This window comes from Notothenia rossii, assembly GCF_949606895.1.
Source record: "Notothenia rossii genome assembly, chromosome: 8".
In the NCBI taxonomy this organism is placed as follows: Eukaryota; Metazoa; Chordata; class Actinopteri; order Perciformes; family Nototheniidae; genus Notothenia; species Notothenia rossii.
In genome coordinates, this window is record NC_136906.1 from 61417878 (window position 1) to 61440545 (window position 22668).

Consider the following 22668-nt stretch of genomic DNA (forward strand, 5'->3'; position numbering starts at 1 on the left):
TAAACATTTTAGCTGCAAAACATCAGCATGTTAGAATTATCATTGTGAGCATGTTAGCATGCTAACGTTAGCATTCAGCTCAAAGCACCACCCTTCTGACAACAGCCTTACAGAGCTGCTAGCATGGCTGTAAACTCTGTAATGCTATATCACAGCTTAATATTGTACTGTATGTAAGAAGAACAGAAGAGTAAAGGTCCTGCAATACAAGCATCAACATATTACCTAGGTGTTTAGAGTTAGCTTACATTTCTACAGCATGTTTAATCATGACAATACAAAAGTATGTGTTTAGCTACAGACTACAATATAGCTTTCATTACTGTCATTTTTATTAAAATAATAAGAAAAAAATCAATCCAATTAATTGCTTAAGCATGAGAAACATATCAAATATGTATGTTTTTGTTAGAAGGCCTGTTTACATTTCTGGTAAAGCAGTTCAAATTAGATATATAACAGAAGATGAGGCTTAGGGTTGAGGAAATAAAAAATGATGGTGACCTTTATCTTGGCCTGAAATGCTGATTGATGGATCAGAAAGTGATTTGCATTCAATATTCATCCACAGAGATAAGGGAAGAAAATGATTGGACTGTGAGTTGTAGTTTTCTTTGTCACCACACGAGGATACTGCAGGTCCAACCATTAAAACCCCTCCAACCAAGAGTGAAATATTATCTGCTGATTGAAAAACAAAGAACAGAAATAATTTCTAAAGTTTCTTGTGTAATTTAAAAGGAGACTAGCTTGTCGGCTGTGAAAACTTATTTTCAAAGTAGCCTATGTGTTTTTGCTAATACAATTTGAATGTCCGCATCAGAAGAAGAAGCACATTTATACAAACTCCACAGGACACAAAGTATTAAAGTGTTCAAGAAGATCAGGATTTTGAAAAGTCACCCTACAGTTTCTCATCAAGACATTGGAAAGCACTTCTAATCCATTACAAACCCGCAGCCTTTAAAGTCTGACACACAGACATCTCAAATCAGTTTTTCCTGCAACAATCGTTCCCTATTTAAAATTCACAGCCTAAATGTCCTTCCACAAAACCCACATTCAGACACTGAAGGATGGTTGTTAGCCAGGACATTTTGAGCTGCCCTGGCAAAGTACGACGCTCGTTACTGAAAGCCAAAATTCCCCCGCTGACTGTGGCTCCGGAGCCTCCGTGAGACGTGATTTGCAGAGTGTGACTGTGAATGGCATCCGCGACAGAAGACAAAGTAAGAAAGCGAGGAGGGAGGAGGAGCAGAGTGGAGGAAGGAATGAGAGAAGTCTAAATCAATGCCATCCACTTCAGCTCAGTGCCAAGAAAGACAGATGCTCTCTCTATCTGTTTATGCGTGCATGAGGGTGCACTGCCTGCGCAGACACACATACATCAGGAGTTATTTTTCCTTCATGCTGCTTTGACCAAATGAACCCTAAATCGAATAAGATGGAGTGTAATACATATCGAGTCAAACTCAAATCAAACTTGAAATTAAAGGCGTATCGATCACCAGCTTTCAACGTTCTTCTCTGTCCATTAAGAAGATGAATTAATGTAACAGTCATTGAGGAAGACAGGCCAGAGCACAAGGGGCAGTTTTGGAGGAAATAAATTCTCTAATGTAAAAAAAAAAAAAAAAAAGAAGCCTGGCAAGACCTTGGTTTAACTGGTAACACAAAGTTAGAGATTCTGGACCTGCTCCAAATCCAATCACTTGTCTAGACCTCTTCATTCTCAGTCCGGACACTCTTCTGCCTTGGAGCTCTCCCAGTATCGTTAATACACACTGCAATAAAGCACCTCCTCAAATTAGCAGCTAGCTGCTTGCACATGTAAGAACCTTAATAGCCAGCTTCTCCCTATCCAATAAAGACACAGGTTTGCATTTCTGCCCCTGAAGCAAGGACTGGGTGACCCTGTTCAATCAGAAACACTATCTCTCTCTGCTTCCATACGAATACATACAGCAAACCCAGCAAAACTACCAAAATAACCCATGCTCATGCTAAGAGCACAAACCTGCCCTCTCTCCAGAAACATGAGAAAACAACCTCCACTCTGCAATGCTATAATTTATGGCTTGTCACACTTAAGTGTTGAGAATGTAACACAAATAGAAACAGTCAAATATGTGACCCTTTAAACACTAGATCTCTGTAATGTCAGCACAAAAAATATGGAATAAATGCTGAATGGAGCAGCTACAGTTTTACCTGCACCATCACTTTTTGGAATATGTATACACTTAGTGCTGGGAAACTGCTGGCAGTGAGAGCGGAGACCTGTTGCACAGACAAATCTGCATAGCCAGCATTCCAGCATGCAGTCTTGGCCAACCAGAAACAGAAACAGTCAAATACCCCACCTGTGACTGTTTATGAATCGTCTGTGTCTGGGGTTTAAACACAACCGCCTCCTCAGTCTGCTCCGCTCCCAGCAGATGCCTCCGCTCCGGCCTCAGCTGCCTCAGGTTCCCCGTCTTTCTCCTGTTCTCCCCGGACCCGATCTCCGCTGCTCCTCGCCCTCCCGCCATAACAAGTCGATCTGTCCGGCAGCAGCTGCATTCAGCCCCTTAGTGTCCAGAAAAGTGCGGACCCTCTGCTCCCACTGCAGCGACCCTCTGAGAGACCCAATGCTCGAGTTTCCTCCTGCCACAGGACCGGTGGGGGAGGCGGGCGGCTGCTATCACTGACCTACTGACATTCACAGGGGCTCTTTACAAGTTATCACCCTGCGTGTCATGCCCATTGTCGCGAGCCTTTTACTCTCTCACGGTGCCCTCCATTCTTTTGTCGCGCGCGCTCACACACACACACACACACACACACACACACACACACACACACACACACACACACACACACACACACACACACACACACACACACACACACACACACACACACACACACACACACACACACACACACACACACACACACACACACACACACACACACACACACACACTATGACAGCTGTACCTGACCTGGAATAAAAGTTCAATGACAAAATGTGAGAAATGTGTGTCCTCCAAGTCACTGAAATAAAACTGTCGTTATCCTCTTTTTATTCATTCCCTCCTTCCCAATACTTCAAAGTAAACAAAAAAAAAAAAAAAAAAAAACAAAGCAAAATAAAAGATTTTTTAACATACCCTGAAAGAATGGAGACATCTACCTTAAACACACTAACTAAAATCTATTTTCCGTATGGAATAATAAACTTGGCTGGAGTGCACAGAGGCAAGTCAATATATATACACAGGGCGTGTATGAGGAAAACAAGGCACAGAAACAGCGACACAGCTGTACTGTAGGTAGCAATGACATGATTATATGTCCTTAAAATATACTGTACATATCCGTAAAGGCTCACCGACCATGTCTATTAGTTATCCCCTCAGGAACAGGATTACAGAGCATTAATAATTGGAAACAGATTCATATTAACTGACATAAAACTGTCAGGATTTGGTTCCAACAAAGACGCAACACTAACATTGTAAATCTGCCATTGTGTACTGTTCTTCAGACAAACACAAACTCTAAATCTGCATTCTTAAATAGCAGCTACTGGCAGTGTGTCTCACATTTCAGGGCAAATGTTGTTACATTATTTCTTCCAATGTGATGTAAGGATGGGATATTTCCAGTGCAGCTATAATGGTTTGACAGCAAAGAGATGTTCAGCAACCCAAAAATATCAGCGCGTGCTCTCCACCTACATTACCTACAGCACATATAACCCACAGCAGAATGCAAGAAGTTTTAGGCGTGTACTGTACTCTGGAGGTTGTCAGCAGTCATTTTGGGAAATGCATGAAATCACAAACAGGAGAAGAGTAGGACAAGTTAGGCTGGAGGGAGGAAGTACATCTTCATTGCATAATAACTCCTAAAACGTGCTTCTCATCACGATTTAGGTTTCTAAATTAGTCCAAGGGAGGATTCTGATCTGTTTCACAGTCAATTAGATTGTGCCATTTATGATTTATATGCACTTCCACTGGCTTTAACCAAAGTACATGGCCCCCTCGTGCAGCAGCAACACTTAACAAAGATGGATTTATTTATTTAACTAAATGCCTCTCTCCCGACCTTCAATAGATATCAGAAAACTGTCTAAGATGTTACTCTAAAGATGTAATCTATATGCAGCTTTAATTTGCCTGTATCTATATCCTGTATCATAATATGAATCTTATATGTCTGAGTTTGTCTCAGGCATAGCTGCCTTTGACTGTCTCCGTTCCTCACTGCCCTTATCTGATTCATTTATGAAAAAACACGTGGATCAGCTCAAACCATTAAACTACAATACTATCACATTAACTTCCCACCCACATGGCCTGAGACGGAAATTGATATTATTACAAAGCCACACTGCAAGTGTCAGACGACACATAATTTAACTACGTAAGGTGGCAATACAGAGCTCTTGAATGTTCATTTTATTTAGCAAAGTAGAAGTCAGTTCTCTTGCTGTACAAATAGATGACGAATAAGAAGAGGAATTCAGATATCAGGAAGGTGGGGAAGCATGATATTTAAAGTAGACAGCTAAGTATCCAAGAGAAAAATATCCACCTTTAAAGAATGATGTGCATACATTAATCCTGTGATCCTCCAGGTGCACTTAGTATTTTTGAGCGTGAACATCTCTCTTCTACAACTATGTAGAATTAAGAGGAGTAAGATTTAAGCTTGTCTTAAGAATCATAATGTGGTTTTTCTGTCATACGTTTCTTCCCTTTTCCTTCTAACTGGCTTACTGATGTTGATGTCCATGCCCTTAGGACTGTTTCATAACCCCAGAATCAAGAAAAATAATTTAAATTGCTTTCGAAATAAAACATGCTAGGGGGGAAAAGTCAATGAGCATTTTTCATTTAGCTTTTTTTTTTTACTCTTTCTGCAGCACACTGACAACAAATGATACATGTGTAAAGCTGCATGTCGGCTATTACTCAATTAGCTACTTATTACGTCTTAACTCAATATGTTTCAGTTTTTTGAGTGAATTGTCAAAAACTTCCACTGTCTGACATTACCCTGACCTTGTGTAGATATAAACCTAATAGAATCAAATTATAACCAATGATGATATACATTTACTGCAGGCACATCTTCCTACTACTTTATTTTTCACGATTTGATTGTCAGATTTGTATAGCTACACAATCATGAAAACAAAATCAAAATTGTTCTCCACACCGGTTGCCAGTAACTCACAGAACTCATTTTAAAGTTCTATTACTTATTTATAAATGTCGACAGGGAGTTGGCCGTAAATATATGACTGACATGCTCGAGCAGAAAAACCCTACGAGACCTTTCAGTGGAGCCCAGGGCTAAATCTAAACAGGAGAAGCATTTGTTAGTCAATACACAGTGCTGGAACTAACCTGCCTACGAGGTATGGCCGAAAACATTTCAGATTTCAAATCCAAATTGAAAACCTTATTGTACTAATTAGTGGTGAATTAAATGCATTCAGAAACAAATGCCTTATTTTTTTTATTTTTGACTTTTAGTATTATTATATCTGTATCATTTATTTTTTACTTACTCTCTTTAATTTTCACATTTATTTGTATTGCTATAAAGATCTTTCTCTTTTATTTTTGCACTCTGTTTTTACTTTTTATTGTGTTTTATTTAATCCTCCGTGCAGCACCTGGTTCCCACCTCCGTTTTTGGAACGTGCTTCATAAATAAAAACAACCTTGCCTTTCCCTCTGTACTAACTAAATGTTATTCTTTTGTTTAACACATTGTACGTTTCTCTGCACTTTCAAAAGCCACCCACAAAAGCAAAGTAATGCAAATGACTGAAGCAGATGAAAGCTGTATTCTGTAAACTGAGGTAGCAAAGTGTGTAACTGAGGCATAAGAAAACACAACCACTAAAAGAAGAATGTGCCCCCAACAAACAGGTCATTCTGTGTCTTCATTCATCTAATTCTAACCCAAGGTGGAGAAAATAGGAACAGGGAGATTGCATTAGCAGGGCCAAGCACTCGCACAACAAACACACAGCATCATGGTGAATTACCTCCTCGCCTCCATAGGAGCCGGTAATTTGAGGGTGTCAAAGTCAAGGTGTAACATGAGACTACCATTAATAATAGCCTCAGCACTGCCCCTGCTATTAATGATGGCAACACATTAGCACACATGCAGCCTTGAGTCAAACAACACCCTTTCCCATGAACACTTGAGCCATCCAAGTCAACATCAAAACAAGAATGCAGCATACAGATGTATTTAAAATGCGCTTACTCATGCACCACTACACACTTCAAATTGTCAGACTGCAGAAGCTTTAATAGCACGATGTTTAAAACATGGAAACTCTGTTAGGGCATGGTGTTAGCCTATACTTCTGGATTAGCACGTGTGCTGAGGGCTGATGGGGGGAGGAGGAGGAGGGGAGAGAAGAGATGAGAGCCAAGGCTTTAAGCAATACTAATGCTCAGCTGAGATGAGCAGTCTGACAACAAGGCTACGAGCCTTGTGAATAAACGATGAGCGTGCAAGCCACAGGCCAGGGGTAGTACTTATTTCGGCATCATGATCGCGTCAACCCTTCTAACAGCTCTACGTGCACGCACCGTAATATATGTTCACGCACGCAGAAAGACGAAGAAGCACGTGCACGCCATGTTGAACTTTCCACTGTCCCTCTGCGCTGTTTAGTGGAGACAGCACTGGAGATCTGGCAAACTGGAGACCGCTTCATCCATGCTCACCTGGTGTGGGCGTGGATGAGGCGTAGGCGCGTGCGCACACACACACACACACACACACACACACACACACACACACACACACACACACACACACACACACACACACACACACACACACACACACACACACACACACACACACACACACACACACACACACACACACACACACACACACACACACACACACACACACACACACACACACACACACAGTAAACAGAGCTGGGGGAGTCTGCCAAACAGAGGAAGCCAGGTGTCAATCAAGTGTCAGGGCAACCAGAGGAGAAGGATATCAGGTCATGGGTGAGACTATAAATACCCGGGCCCACCTTGGAAGTCAGAGTGACACACACACACATGCACACACGCACGCACACACGCACACCAGTGAGAGTGGTGTGACCCTGAAGTCTAAGTAACGTCAAACTTGTTTCTACAGTGGTCTGTGATCAGCCTTTTCATTATTCTCACAGACTTCAAGCTCCATTCAGATGGGACCTCTTTCTTTCCTATGGTGGAGGCTGGGTCATTTCAAATGTAAATGTGCTGATCAGTGATTTCAATCCGGTCTGGAGATCTCATGTCTGAAGTTTTTTTTAGCACAACTGTTGGATTTTCTTGTGTTTTAAAGATTATCACTGAGTTTTAAAGCTTGTACCTACTTCTGTTTCCTGGTTTCATTCTTTCCCCCCCTTCAAAATACCCCGGTTTAATACAATTAACTCCTGAAATGTGGTTCTGGAGTAATGATGACCTTGGTTGAACAGCATGAAAACCATTTTATAATCCACCTCCTCAGCTATTAGTTCTTTTTATATTGAGCTATAAAAACATAAAACAGATATTGGCATGTCCCGTTTAGGACTGTTGATTAAAAACTGTTGATTAAAAACTGTTGGCAAGCACCTTGTAACTTTCTCAAGTACTCAGAAACTGCAAGATTGCAAGAAAGACCATGCACTTTCAAAACATGACTTTGTGCTTAGTCAATGATTTGGCAATTATGAAATCATGTTTTCCACCTACAAAGATTCCAATGCAAACGTACTGTATATCTGAAATTGGTAAATGCTCTTTTTTATCAGAAAAAATGAAAAGCTTTTAAATCATTTTTACCAAATCATGTTTTTATAGCTTAGAGACTACATCATGTTTCATTTATCTGATTGATGATTATAGAAAGGAAAAGAGAGGAGAAGAGAAACAGGAAAATAGAGGAAGGGAGGAGAGGAAGAAAGGAGAGGACACAAGAGAAGAGAAAATGAGGGAAGAGGAGAGGAGGTTTGGCTCCAACGGGTGGATCGTAGAAAGGGTTCTCCTAACACATGCAAACCCTTTTTGACCTACTTCCTAAAGACTGATGGCCTACAGCGTAGCAGAATCAGCTGTCATGGCAACATGCACTTCACATCTCAGCACGAATCATCATCATCATGATTATCATTATCATCATCATCATTATCAATGGCGCTCTGTGGCTAGGGGAGAAACAAGGGAACATGCCGTTACAGTTGATCTAGTCATTTGTGGGAGGCTCATGCACATGGAACACATGGAGTGGAGCGATGAGGCCTAAGAAAAGACTCTGGCAGAGCAATGTAGTTATGTCATGTGTGGAGTCATTCTCCTGCTCCAGCTGACACACCACCTCCACCTGAATGCATGGCAGCAGGCAGCGGAGGAGAGATGTGGAAACAAAACAGTGGAGACTGTGTGAGGGCGACCAAAAAAATTAAAACCAGGGAGGGGGGTTTAAAACAGAAGGGAAGAGGAAGTCATACTTTGGGCAACGGCGTTTCGGATGACCGGACATTCTTGGGAGATATCTGTGAAGAGAGCAAGAGAATTATTTTCTTGTTTCCCCCTCTTCAGAGATATCTCCTATGGCATATTGCTGTTCGCTCTTACAGGACTTATATGGATGTCTGATCATGTGTTTTCCTGTCAGCAGCACCTGTAAGTGGTTCCTCAGAGATTTATGAATAAGTGATGATTAATATGCTCGCAATGGTGCTTTTAGTCATTATATTTAGTAAAATGCAACCTAGTTCTGCAGTGCTTTGTGTCAACTTTCAACATCAAAACATAGAAATTAGTTTAACATTTTGTGTAAAAGTGGGAGCTAATTGAAACAAAAAAGGTGTAGCAGGTGTTGTAACACACCCCGAAAAGGTTTGCAGATTGGAAAGCTGAAGGGCAGTGGGTCACACATGCAGTATGATGGGACCACAGACAGCACAATGGAGGATATAAAACACCACAATTTGAGCAGTGTGAAGACCCATGAGGCATAAAACAACCTCATATCAAGAGAAGGGCTTCATATGTTCTGCTACAACCCAGTGAGAATTGTAGAGAACCTTAGGAGCATTTATATCAAACACTTTGGTGTGTAAATGAATGTAATTAGAAAAAGGCCCTTTTTTCAGTGGGTCAAATGTGTCGATGTGATATGTTAAGAAGAACCAATGAACAACAACACATCAGAGGAGACACTCAGAAGGTTCAGAGACAAGGGGAGACACGCAAGCACAGTCAGTGTGTGTGTGTGTGTGTGTGTGTGTGGGGGGGAAGAAATCACACAGCCAAGAGGAAATAAACATCAGTCTGCATTAGGGTTTCTGAGACTGTGACATTGTGTAATGGAAAACTCCAATGAGTTGTTGCCTTTAAAGCTGCATTATGCAATGGATGCCCAGCAGGGGGCAGGACGTCTATGAGTATATCTAATTTTTAAGGCTAATGTGGTTGTAAACATGTTGTATACAGCAAACAAAAGAAAATAGGATATGATAATGATATTGAATACATGTTTTTGTCCACCTGGCGAATGTAGAACGTCATAAGTCCCTCAAAAAAAATCTAGGTCATGTTTTCTGGGCTATGGTTTCATCTCTAATGATTTAAAAAATATGCAGTTATTTATGACATGCGTATCTTTTTGTCTTTGTGTTGATAGTTAGAATAGTAAGGTAGTGACAACATAGAAAACTGCTAAACCCATTCAGTGGGATAATAGAATGTGGATATTCAGTTTAACATTTGCTCCTACTTGTTTTAATTTTAACGCTAAACAAAAAGTGCTTTTTAGGATAAAAGATTTACAGAATTAATGCACATCAGTCACGTAAGCCCCCACCGTTTTCGTACAACAATGACCTCAAAAACTCACAAACTACGCTGAACAATTTAGACTGATAAATACGGGTGAGGGGAAAATATTATAGTAATTTTTTTATTTTGGGGTGAACTGTCAATTTAAAATCACAAAATGGCTTAATGCAGGTTTAAAGCATGGAAAATGATATGACTATAACTGTTTATATACTGCATAAAGTGGCCAGATGGCACTGGAGAATAATCTATTCTGCCTCAGAGGAAATACAACTGAGTGTATCAGGTGGCGGATGGAGGGGTGAGAAACAGCGACATTGATGTGAAACATAGCTATACAAAGGGAGTAGCAAAGACAGAAAAGAACAGTGGTACATTTCATAAAGACAGAGAGCACAGGGATGTGGGCGAGAGTGGTGTAAAACGAAAGGAGGGAAGTAAGCTAGTAGACAGGAAACGCTAAGGACAGTGCTCAGGCTTGATGCCCTCTGTCCTTTCACACTCTACCTTCATGGGTGCCAGCTGGATGGGGGTGATGTAGGAGGGGTCCACCATGGGCTTAGGGCGGTTTGCAGTGTCTGCCAGGAGGCTCTGCCATTGCTGCGGCAGACCGGTGAACTTCTGCTCCCGCGGGTCGAAGCCCGTGTGGACCCGGTGCTCAAAGTTAGACGGAGCTGAGATCTCCAGCCGTTTCTTCTTCTTCCCAAACATGCTGGAAAACCCTGGCAAACCTGGAACATAAAGAAGATAGCCAGAGATTAACATGATGACTAAAGTATCTGTCCGTAATGAAATAAATACTTAGATGAAACCCATGGCCTTGCCTGCAATGTTGTCAATTGTACAAGATTTTGCCTTTAGCACTTTGAAATCAGTCATTTAAATCTAACTCTATATGGAAGGTGTGACACTACTTCAGGATGAGTGTGATATTCATTTAGTTTGCATCACAGCACTATCAAATGTGCCTTCTTACACTTTTGCAAGGCATGCATTATATATATTGACACACACACACACACACACACACACACACACACACACACACACACACACACACACACACACACACACACACACACACACACACACACACACACACACACACACACACACACACACACACACACACACACACACACACACACACACACACACACACACACACACACACACACACACACACACACACACACACACACACACACACACACACACACAACAACCAGTTTTAAACTGATGTTTTATCTTTTGCTGTGCTGTTATATACTTTGCTGTTCAGTACCATATCAAGTTTAGCCTTCTAATAATGCAGGATATAAACAAGGTGCAAACATGTTTCTTTGTTTATGTAACATAAACATCAGAAATTAGGATTGTGTTTTTTTATGTCAGGTTTGATAGTGATTTAGATACAGTGTGTAGCCATGACACGTTCTTCTACTCCACCCCCAAGAGGCTGCTTTTAAGTCCCATGGTGGTATTGGATGTTGTGGCGGATGCACCATGTCCAGTCATAGGAACAAAATGTCATGATGTTGTTGGTGTGGATGTGAATGGAGACTATTGTGTTGTTTCTATCTACGAGGCATTGTGCTCAGAGAAAACAAAGTCATCCTTCGCCCTCCCCTCCTTCCTTTTCTCTCTCTCCCCTTCTGTTTTTGCACAGATAATGCTTCCTGTGCTAGTCCATCTCAAACATTCATTTATTTACATATTCACTAAAGAAAACACATTTGAAGGTCTCAGTTAAGCCACTTGAAGAATTACCATCAAGATTAAAAAGTATGGCAGCCTTGAATATGAAATGTTTTATTGTATTTAGACTGGCTGTTATTGTACAACAAAATACAGTTCAAGATATCTCAAGCGGGCTAATAGCTAAGCAGACAATAGTGTCTGTTGTTGGTTGGAATGACACCAATATAGTGTTAGTGTGTTAGCATTAACACACTAACAGATGAAGTTAGCTAGTGTGTGTGCGCGAATGCTAACGCTAACACCAGTAAGTTGGTTTCATGCCCATACGTTTAAAAAAAAACCTTTAATGGTGTATTAAATACACACATAATGACTCAAACATATATATGACTACATCACTTATCGTACAGTTCCAGAAGAGAGGAGAATATACTCACCAACTGATTATCTAAGGATAAATTAAGGAAGCATTGTTTGTGTATTTCAGTGTAACGCTTGTGAATGCTTGTATTACAGAAGGCTAGATTATTTAAAATGGAAATGTAATGTATATGTTTGACCACAACCTTTGCATTTTTGCTAACAATAAAAAGAGTCAGAAAAAAAACAAAAAAACAAATGATAATATAGTGAGCCACATAGGTCTATTCCCCTTGTCTTTCAGAGTAACACTACTGTACTACCTCTACAACTACTACTACTATTAATAGTACTTCTACTACTACTAGACTACATGTGGTAGGCCTAGTCTAATTAACCTAGCCAGGAATGCTAACATTTTCATCTTATGCTAGAGCAAATTTAAACGCAGTTTATTCCATTCCTCACGCTTTTTGTTCCTGTAGTTTTGATTTGAAAATGCCTGAAAAGGGAAAGTCTCTCAAGTATTTTAACATACAGATTCATCCCGTAAACATTAACGCATCTTTGTGAGAATTAGCAGACGATTTAGCAATTAGCCGATTGTCAAAAATACATTACAAACATGCTGGTCCGTTGGTAAAAGGTGTCAATGAAGTCAGTGGGCTCAGTTTTAGTCGTGTAAATGATTAACTGTTTTAAATCGGCAGGCAGTGCTGAGTCTTTGCAAAGACAGAAGTCACCAAAGAGTCCATTTCTAAATGTAACTAGAAGCAGACAAAGCAAAAATGTAATCATGGTAATCTCTTTCAATCATTTCCCTTGCTGCCCTGCAGGAGAGCCAGCAGACAGACTAAATGAGTGGTCTCAAACGGGAAAGATGGAGAGATAGATTGATGGGAGAGGGAGAGGAGGGGGAATGGGCTGAAGCAGAAGATGAAAACAGAAGTGAAGTGAAGTTGGAAAGTAAGGAGGGATAGACAAATGAATACTAAAGAGTAAAGAGTCACGGAGAAAGGATGGAGGCTGAGAAGGCTTAAGGCTTCGAGGTGCATACAGAAGCACACACATAGCACAGAAAGTTCAATATTGGATCAAAAAGGTGTTAAGTCATAGATAGAAACCTTGTGCCACGGGCATGTTTACACAGCTCTGCTTTCTACACTGCATTTATTGTAAGCCCTGGTTTACACTGACTCAAGACTCGAGGATGTATTGCACCCATGTAAGGAAGAATATCTTTGTCATCAAATCATTATTTGTTGTTGAAACAACAGATAAACATGTATTATTCAAAGGAAACCATTACAAATCACCATGATGTGATCTAAATTCAAGTATGCAAAAACATATTATTGAGTATAATATTAAAATGAAATTCCATATTTAAAAAAGGACCATAACAGCCCTGATCTTACAACTTCAATTACTGACATTTATGTGAAAGATAATTTGTGAATCCTTCCTGGTGGTGCGTTCAGGCGCTGAAGTGAAGTTCTGAAAACGGAGCTTCATCCTTCAGCTGTCATTCAAAAGCAATGAGGTTTGGATACTAAAAAACGTACAAATAATGATCAAACATAATTGATGTAAAGCTGTAAAAACGTGTCAGATTGATAGGCTGTAAAAAGTCTTATCTATGTCCGACATAGAAATCAGTCCTTGGTCAAAGTGGACCTATCCTGCTATATTTGAATAATATAGTGTAGGACCATACCTATATAAGGCATATTTATACTTTTTATTTTTCAAAATACCAAACAGATCATGCATTTTAGCCATTCCTCATTTTGCTCAGTTTAACACTGTCTTTGCATGGGCTGATTCTGTGAGAACAGCACCATCAACAGGCCTGGCATATGTACTACAGCGTCTCCATCGCTTTCAAACAGCAATGTCCGTGGCTGTCTCCTCCTGATTGGTGGAGTTGGCCCAATAGCCATAGCGCCACTTCTGTGACGTCATAGAAGTGTTCAAATCTGGATCAGTCTGTATCAGATCCGTTGCAGCCCCTTTTTAAGAGATTTGGGTATGGAGGGAAATAGAGAGGGTTGTGTTTTCTGACACTTGGTGAGTTCCCTGGAACACCGGGGACACATAAACATGTATAAAAGACGTACAAAAGTGCATCTTGCATGATAGGTCACCTTTAAAGTATTGTTTATTTGAGTGATCTAAATGTTGAAAGGTACAAATGAAAAATGAAAAGTTAAATATGGCTGCATGCTATTCAAAATGGCTTTATTGGCAAACATCGGGAAGAGAGCTTGATAATGTCAAACACATAATGGCTCTTTTTCCTGGTATATCACATTGTCTAATTCACACGATAAACAATGACTTCCACACAGGTATCCTCCCTAATTGGCCAGCAAAAACAAAAGCCTAACAATCCTTAGCTCTCATCTTTTCTATAATTTGCTGAATCTCTTTTGAAAAGCAAATATGTCAGCAACTCTTTCCCCTTTTGGCTGATGTCCACCTAAAGCTCCGGAAATCGACCCAAGGTTTCCGACCTTGTTACTATTTTGAGAGCGTGTACACAAAGTGGATGCTGCAAGATGAAACACTGACATGTACACATTATGCTGATTAGATATGACATTCCCAAAAACAATGTCACTAAAGACGACGTCAAGGATGAAGCTGAACAACAGCTCAGACAGAAGGCAACGCTCAAATGTTTTGTAAATAACGGCTACAGAGTTTCCGTCTGCAGTCAGAAACACACGGTGACTAAACAGGGCCTGATCGCAGCCTTGCACTGAATCACCAGCTGACACATTCAGTAGCTGAAGCCCTTGTTACCCTAGAGCAGGGGTCGGCAACCCGCGGCCCTTTAAGCCCTCTGCTCTTGCTCCCTTGAGCTTAGACAAAAATAAGAAGGAAATAAAATAAAACTCTAGGACTATTTATATTTTGTTGCACGGTTGAAAATGTTTCGTATCTTGTATTTTGAGGTGATACTGTGACACATAAATAAAAAACAAAACGGTTTTAATTAGGTCAACTAAAATATGCGTCACATCCTGCTACGGTCTCGCGCGAGCGCCTTTTCTTGGAGGCACTCGCGCGGGGACCCCCGGCTCGATGAGCGAACTATGGATAAATCAAAGAAAAGTACCGGAGGAACACAGGATTTAATTCTGTGTGGGCAGAGTTATATGCTTTCACAGCAAACGATGCTGGTTTACCGGTATGTTTGATATGTAGAGAGAAGTTGTCAAAGGTGCTGCAGCCTTTACGTATCGAGGAACAACACGGGAGAGGAAGACAGCTGACAATCTTCCGTCATAATTCAATGGGGTATGTAATTTATTTCAGAAAAAACTTTTTGTTATATTCCATGGAATGCTCTTAACGTCCCGATAGCAATGAATATATTAAATGCTTTGACAATAAATACATACACAAATTCATCTCTGGAAGCCGTAGCGCTGTAAAAAGCACGACCAATCATCGACCCGGCTAAAATAACTGGATGGCCTACCTGCCTGTCAGCCTTCCATCTCTGTTCCATCTGTGCACAAACTTATCTCGTGGCCTCATTGATGATGCCCGTTCGTATGTGTTGGAGGAGGGACTCTGTAAGAAAGTCTGAAGGAGGAGGCCTATTTTTTCCGGTTATGTATTTTCAAATTCTAGCGCACTCGAGCTGGTTTCTCCATTCTTACCTACCCTACCTTTAACTCTTTTTAGGGTGCAGCTATATGTTTTATTTATTTCAAAGTGGGCCCATTTTAATAATATTTTTTTTTCCTTCAAATGTTCAGAGGACTCCCCAAGTGCTGTGTTTAATTTATTTTAAAGTAGGCCTGTGTATTATTTGTAATTCTCCTTATAGGAGTTCTTTGTTTCTTATTAAAGGTTAACAGTTGTATATAATGTAATAAATAGCCTAATACATGCAAAAAAACTATTGTTTTTGTCTGATATAACAATAAATACAACTTTATTAGCTATGAAATATGTTTTGCGGCTCCAGACAAAAACATTTGGGGGAAAAAGGAGCAAAATGGCTCTTTTGGTCAAAAAGGTTGCAGACCCCTGCCCTAGAGCAATATACAAGCAAAAACACATCCCATAATGCCACATGCTACTAGGAACCGGATTTGAGGTGGAGTGAAAGTGATAATTAGATTGGGTCTAAACATTTTGGGTAGTAAATCTGCCACTGGTGTCACAGTACACTGCTTTAGTGCCATGCTGGAATAGCAACAGTAACTAAGGGAGGCCTGCTTCTTGTCAATTAGTTCCAGCCCTCCAAAAGAGATGTTATTATTATTGAGAGTGAACCTCAAAAACTCAAATATATTTGTTTCCTCTTACCTGTAATCCTATTCATAGATATCTACCAAAGAGATATCTGCCTCCATAACATATAATGGAAGCACTCAGATTTGATGAATTATTAAAAAACTTAACAGCCATGTATCTTGCTTTGTGAGTTTTTCCTTGTAAAAAGGATTTCCTTACTATGGAGCTACTTGACAACCGTATCACTGCGCAAAAGGGGATCTGAGAGTAAAAGAGAAGCTCATCCGGGTGTCGTTTGGTAGAAAGAAAATGGTTCCTTCACATGTCTTTGGATTATCTTGAGTAACCAGGAAATGAAGTAAGAGTTTTCCAAATGTATGTTTTTGAGCATAAGCCAAGTCTAGTTCCATTAAATTCAAGAGCTCCACAGCCAATACCTCCAACCCCAGCTTCTAACACCAAAACACGTGGGTTTGCTATCCTGGCTCCAAAATGGTGGAATGAGCTCCCCATTGACATCAGGACAGCAGAAGGCTTACACATCTTCCGGCGCAGACTGAAAACTCATCTCTTTCGAATCCACTTAGAGCGATAGAACTACTAACAAAGCACGTATATACTAATAAAAGGACTGGCTTATCTAAAGCCAGTTGAGTAGCACTTGAAATGTTTTGGCTCTATGAAACCTGATGTACTTATATGATTCTGTTTTCTTCAAGTTTGTACTTTGTTGGTCGAACGCACTTATTGTAAGTCGCTTTGGATAAAAGCGTCAGCTAAATGTAATGAAATGTAAAGACAGTCTTCATTTCAAAATGATAACCTACATGTAAGAGGAAAAAACCTCTATGTGTTATCACAGGGTTAGCTGTCCCTTTGATCTTTCATTTTTAAAACATATCAAAATGTTAGTAGGACACCGTGCTGGACCCTGTCTGTGGTCCGTGAGCAGGGTGAAGATAGAAGCCCCTGACCTAGATGGTGCTTCTTGGGAATAAGATTATTAAAGGCTAGCAGGGCTTAAGTCGTCTAGGCGAGGCTCAACTGCTAAGAGACGAAACAACACATGCAGGCGCACATAAACAACACCAAACACATGTAAGGCGGCAGATGGAGGTGCTTGTTCAGGTACAAATGTACTCCTGCAGCGCTTTTATCAGCCGTCCTCTCACAACGGTGGAAACGGGGTTGGACTGATATGATCTTTAAGTGTAAAGGCCTCTGGGAAATGGAGGAACGACTTACTGCACCACTCCTCCTGACTGCCACATAAGCACCACCTGAGCTGTAATTTATAGGCAGATGTAAAGCACTTTGTGAAGTTTCAAACTAGTGCCTGCAAGGTTACTTCCTGCCAAAGAGTAACAATGTCACTCGGATGAGAAATAGCACCTGGTAATATACGGCAGAGATTATAACACTCCATTATTCTAGGTAGGTGAGACTGGAGTGAGTGGTGGCTGTGTGTGTGTCCATCTATAAGTGTATTCACTCGTACACCCCAACTCTGAGGGCTCTTAACTTAAAGTGTACCGTATATAGTTCTGGCCTTAATATATATGTAATTTTAAGCAATGTATTTTTGATTAAATTGTCAGTGTGCTCTTACAAGATGCATTACATAACCAAGCCTTAAACAAACTTTACACACAAAACACAGAGATACTCAGCCAAGCACACACACACACACACACACACACACACACACACACACACACACACACACACACACACACACACACACACACACACACACACACACACACACACACACACACACACACACACACACACACACACACACACACACACACACACACACACACACACACACACACACACACACACACACACACACACACACACACACACACACACACACACACACACACACACACACACACACACACACACACACACACACACACACACACACACACACACAGGCTACTAGTCCCAGGGCAGAGATCCTGACTCCCAGCCTGATTTGTCTTCAAACCATCTGTCACCATCTGATCCTCCACAGGCATTTCCCCTTATGTACAACAACACCTTAACACACACACTTTCACTGGAACCTGCATCACGCTACAGCTAAACTCATGTGTGTGTGTGTGTGTGTGTGTGTGTGTGTGTGTGTGTGTGTGTGTGTGTGTGTGTGTGTGTGTGTGTGTGTGTGTGTGTGTGTGTGTGTGTGTGTGTGTGTGTGTGTGTGTGTGTGTGGATGTTTGTATATTTCTATTTTTGTTTCCCAAGCTAACGCTCTGCGGAAGCATGACATAATCATGTGTTCTCCAAACACTAGGGCTGCTCGATTATGGCAAAAATCATAATCTAGATTATTTGGGTCAATAATTGATATCACGATTATTAAAAACGATTATCCATATACTTTGAAAACATCCATTTATTGAAAAAAAACAGTTTATTACCCTGAATTTTAAGTATAATTCAACTGAAAAACCGATACAAAAAAATAATAATAACTGTTTTATTTCGATTATGTTGTTTTCATAATCGTTGCAAGCCAAAATCCTAATTGCGATTAAAATACAATTAATTGAGCAGCCCTACCAAACACCCCATTCATTTTGTATCCTTTAGTTTGTCATTTCGAAGCTTCATTTGGTAGTGAGATGCAGAGTGCTCAGTCATGCACAAATATGTAAATACAGTTCATACATAATTAAAAATGCAACATGAAGTGTATTCTGATAAACAAGCTGAGGGAGGGGCAAAGTTATCTGCTTTATTTGCCTCGACAGGGAAGAGGAGGAATTTATAATGTAATTAAAAAGGTCAAAAGATTCATGAAACCAAAACCTTATGGCACATTTTTGCTCAAGGTATTGCCCTTTTTCCTAGAGTACTTAAAAGCAGCTTTACTGGGTTTGAGTGACAGAAAAATGCACAAAGTGAGGCAAAATGTGTTCTTCATCAATAGTGTCTCGGGTTTGTTATCCCTCGCCTCTCTTGTCCCGAATTACTTTGTTGTGTGTGCTTTTCTATTATGTCGCATTTGCGTTCACTTGTTCCAGACCTTGTTCCTTCAGATGATTTAATTGGCTCAAAAATTGTTTACACAGACATGCATTTCCCCTCCCATTCCCCGTAGATGAATCTGTAGAGCAGTAAACAAGTGCAAGAAGAGGCTTTTTATCATTCGCACAGTGTTTACAACACAGCAGGAAGCTTGTAACATCCCTCGATCAAATCATGATTAAAGACTTGGGACAATCGGAAAAGCTGCGGCATGTTAAATCATGTCTCTGATGATTAATATCTCATATTAGATATTTGTATGTCAAACCCATTTAACGTCTGCTCTTACCTGGCAAAAAACTGACGGTGTCTTTTAACCAATCACAGTGCCCTGGGTAAGCCATGGCGAGACAGTCCAGGACAATCAGAGCCTCCTCAGATGTTGCACTTTGATGTCAAATTGGGATAAATCCATTATGCACCTCAATTTTGTTTCAACGAAACATGAAACAGCAAGTCTCTTATCCAAGCCATGATTGCTGAATTAGAAAGCCAATGATTCCCTGGAGTAGCGACACTTGGGTGAAGTTATCGAATTGACAAATCATGTCACATCCAGGACTCTGCAGCCCCCAGCGAGGTGCCAATACTGCTGCTGCTGCTGCTGCTACAGTGTGACTCTCCCTGCCTGCACGCTCTGATAACTCCCGATGTGAGATGCACAGGGCACGAAAAAGTGCCTACGCCAGCAGCCTGGGCCAAGGCTGGGCCAGACAGCTTAAGCCCGGACCCATCCCATTTCACTTTCATTGTTTGTCTAACTGGGTTCGACCGGCCGCTTCCCAAACTGAGCGCCCTGTGACCTCCACTGTCCTCCCACTTGTCAGAGTGCCACCACAAAAACAACATAGAGTGTAAGTGTCTTTTATGTTCCCACAATCCACAGGATAGTGTTTGTGTCACACACTCAAAACTATCTACCAGCATGTGTTGATATCAACTTTGGTGTCAAGTGCTGCACCACCATGCGCCCTATCACTGCCTCTTTCACAGAGAAGAAGACAGATAGTGTGAAGGAGGAGATAAGACGAAAGGAAGAGAAAGAAACAGCTGGTCCAGTCAGAGGCTGTGACAGAGTCTGGCCATTTGCCGACGCTGAGGGGACTTTCAGCTGTGGCAGCCAGGGACGGGCCTGCACTGAGGGCAAACACAAACGTACACACAAGCAGTGTGAGGCTGTCACAGAGGGAGAGGGTGCTGGTGAGAAGAGGGCGCATGGGAAATTACACGGTGCACCTCCTCTGCAATGATGTGGACCAAGTTGCAATATAGCAATTTAATAAAAACATGTATTTTGTGAGAAAGTAATTTTTTACCTTCATTTCAGCCAATCAGGAGAGTTTCTAAATGGTCTCTGGACATATCTGCATAATTATCTTTATAGGACATAGGCCAATATGATGAACAGAATTTCAATTATTAGGCTCTTATACGTTTTATAATGAACCACTTCAAAAGGTTTAAACAAACGGTTAGGTTTCGCCTACAAATGCAGCACAAATGAACTGTTAAACGCTTCTCTTAGGAAGTGGAAAACTATTTCGTTATGTGCCATCAAACCACCTTAAAACTCTGGATCTGGCATACAGAACAGGATGAAGGAAGTCTCTTTAACAAAGTGCTGAATGTTTCAGTGGAAATTATCTGTTCAGAACAAATAAGACAGTCTTAGTATTTTCATCACGTTCATGAATGACCTTCCAGCCAAACACGTTATGTTATTCATAACAGAGACTGTGCTGTAGTAAAGTGAATATATTTTATAAATATATTCACTTCATATAAATATATATCTGAAGTACCTTTGCATGGTGTCTTTTACAGCGTGGATTACATTTATTGACAATGTGTTTTTCAATGCAGGAATTGTGACATCCTTTTACACAGAAGTCCCAGGGCTAGGTGCACAACTAACAATTATTTGTATTACACCAATCTGGAGTTTGGCTGTGGCAGACCTTACTGTATCTTAAGTAGTTTTGATATCACTTGCCCACGAAACTGCTCTAGCATTATGGGAAGAGAGAATGTGTTTGATGGTTGAAAGTCTCCAGCAGCAGACACACCCCTCTACAAGCACTGCTGGATATAAATACACACGCCACCTTCAAGGGTCTTATGCAGGCAGTAAGTCTCTCCCTGCAGAACGCAAACACACATGCAGAGGGGTAATGTAAGTGCTCTGGAGGTGGGGAGCTGCAGGGGCAGCTGCACACTAAATAGAGGAAGAGACAGCTAGAATTATGGCAGTTGAGGCTGATTTGGCTATGCTAAGTACCCCGCTCTTTAAAAGCAACACTACTCCACATGGCTAATGGGTGCCAACATCATAACTGTCACGAGACGAATGCTTGTTAGTGAGATAAATGGTAATTCCTGCAAAGTATTTTAGTGCAAAGTACAGGCTGTTATTCTTCGCCGGTGTTATGTTTAACAGCCTCAGAATCACAGCAAAAATTATTTAAGATATCCAGTTCAGACGCTGTCTTCAAGTCCCCCACTGATATTTCACTACCAATTTTAAAGGATCAGCTAAAGTTGTTGTTATCTCTTCATGTAACATAATGGATGAATATAGCAGTGAAGGGCAACTCTGGGAGGTACTGAGAGATCAGGAGAGTTATCTAAATGAGATCTCTGCCATCCTGAGGACAGAAAAGCGTGTGTCACTGTCGGAGAAAGAGGGTGTGCACATGTGTGAGCGTGGGTATGTGTGCAGCTGTGCGTCCCGACTTTAGAAGCACATTAAAGGCAAAGCAAACGTACTGAAACTAAGTCTCTGATAGTGTCTCTTCTGTACAATGGGTTTCACGTGAATCTAAGATGAAATCTCACTGGAGGATTCACAGAGTTTTAGCCTTACTATGAACCATGAAAGACACAAAGGAGAGACAGTGCTTTCCCGTATGATTTAAGAGACCAGGATGTTGTTAAATGGGGAATGGCTGACCAATCGTGTCCATCCATTTTCCGCTACTTATCCTGCTCCTGGTCTTCTGCTGCACACTTACTAAATTACCCCAGACATCGTTTCCCCAGACTACATCCTCCAGGTCCTCCTGAGGCGTAACCAGGCTAGATGGAATATGTTATCCATTCAGCTTGTTCTGCGTCTGCTTTGAGTTATCAGTGCCCGAAATACCAACACGCCTCCCTGTCTGAATTCAAAGGAGAAACAATTCACTCCAAGATATACAAGCTTCTAACCCTTTCACTATAGGTAAGACCAGACACCATCACATTACTGCTTCCTGAGGATCAATATTATTAATTGGCTACTACATTAAGTTCATGACCATAAGTTAAGGTCACAATATAGATTGACAAGTCAATAACTTAATTATGTACTAGGAGTTTAACTGTAAAGTGGAATGAACTTCAAATTACTTCAGTGGAAAGCAAGGATCAGTTTAGACAACAACACACAACATTTATATAT

At 40.8% G+C, this 22668-nt stretch overlaps 1 protein-coding gene across 5 annotated transcripts in view; it reads right to left on the reverse strand.

Moving 5' to 3' along the window:
• pak5 (p21 protein (Cdc42/Rac)-activated kinase 5) overlaps nucleotides 1-19840 on the reverse strand; it is a 47514-nt gene extending 27674 nt beyond the window's left edge. For 2 of the 5 annotated variants that reach the window (XM_079645017.1, XM_079645016.1), the window contains exons 1-3: nucleotides 19519-19840; nucleotides 10377-10600; nucleotides 8537-8581 (exon numbers count right to left, since the gene is read on the reverse strand). In XM_079645017.1, coding sequence (XP_079501143.1) covers nucleotides 8537-8581; nucleotides 10377-10600; nucleotides 19519-19573 — 324 coding nt within the window. In that variant the 5' untranslated portion in view covers nucleotides 19574-19840. Of the gene's footprint in view, nucleotides 1-2363; nucleotides 6829-8536; nucleotides 8582-10376; nucleotides 10601-19518 lie in introns of those variants that run through there. The other 3 variants (XM_079645019.1, XM_079645018.1, XM_079645020.1) reach the window with 2 other exon arrangements.
• Nucleotides 19841-22668: the final 2828 nt, after the last annotated feature.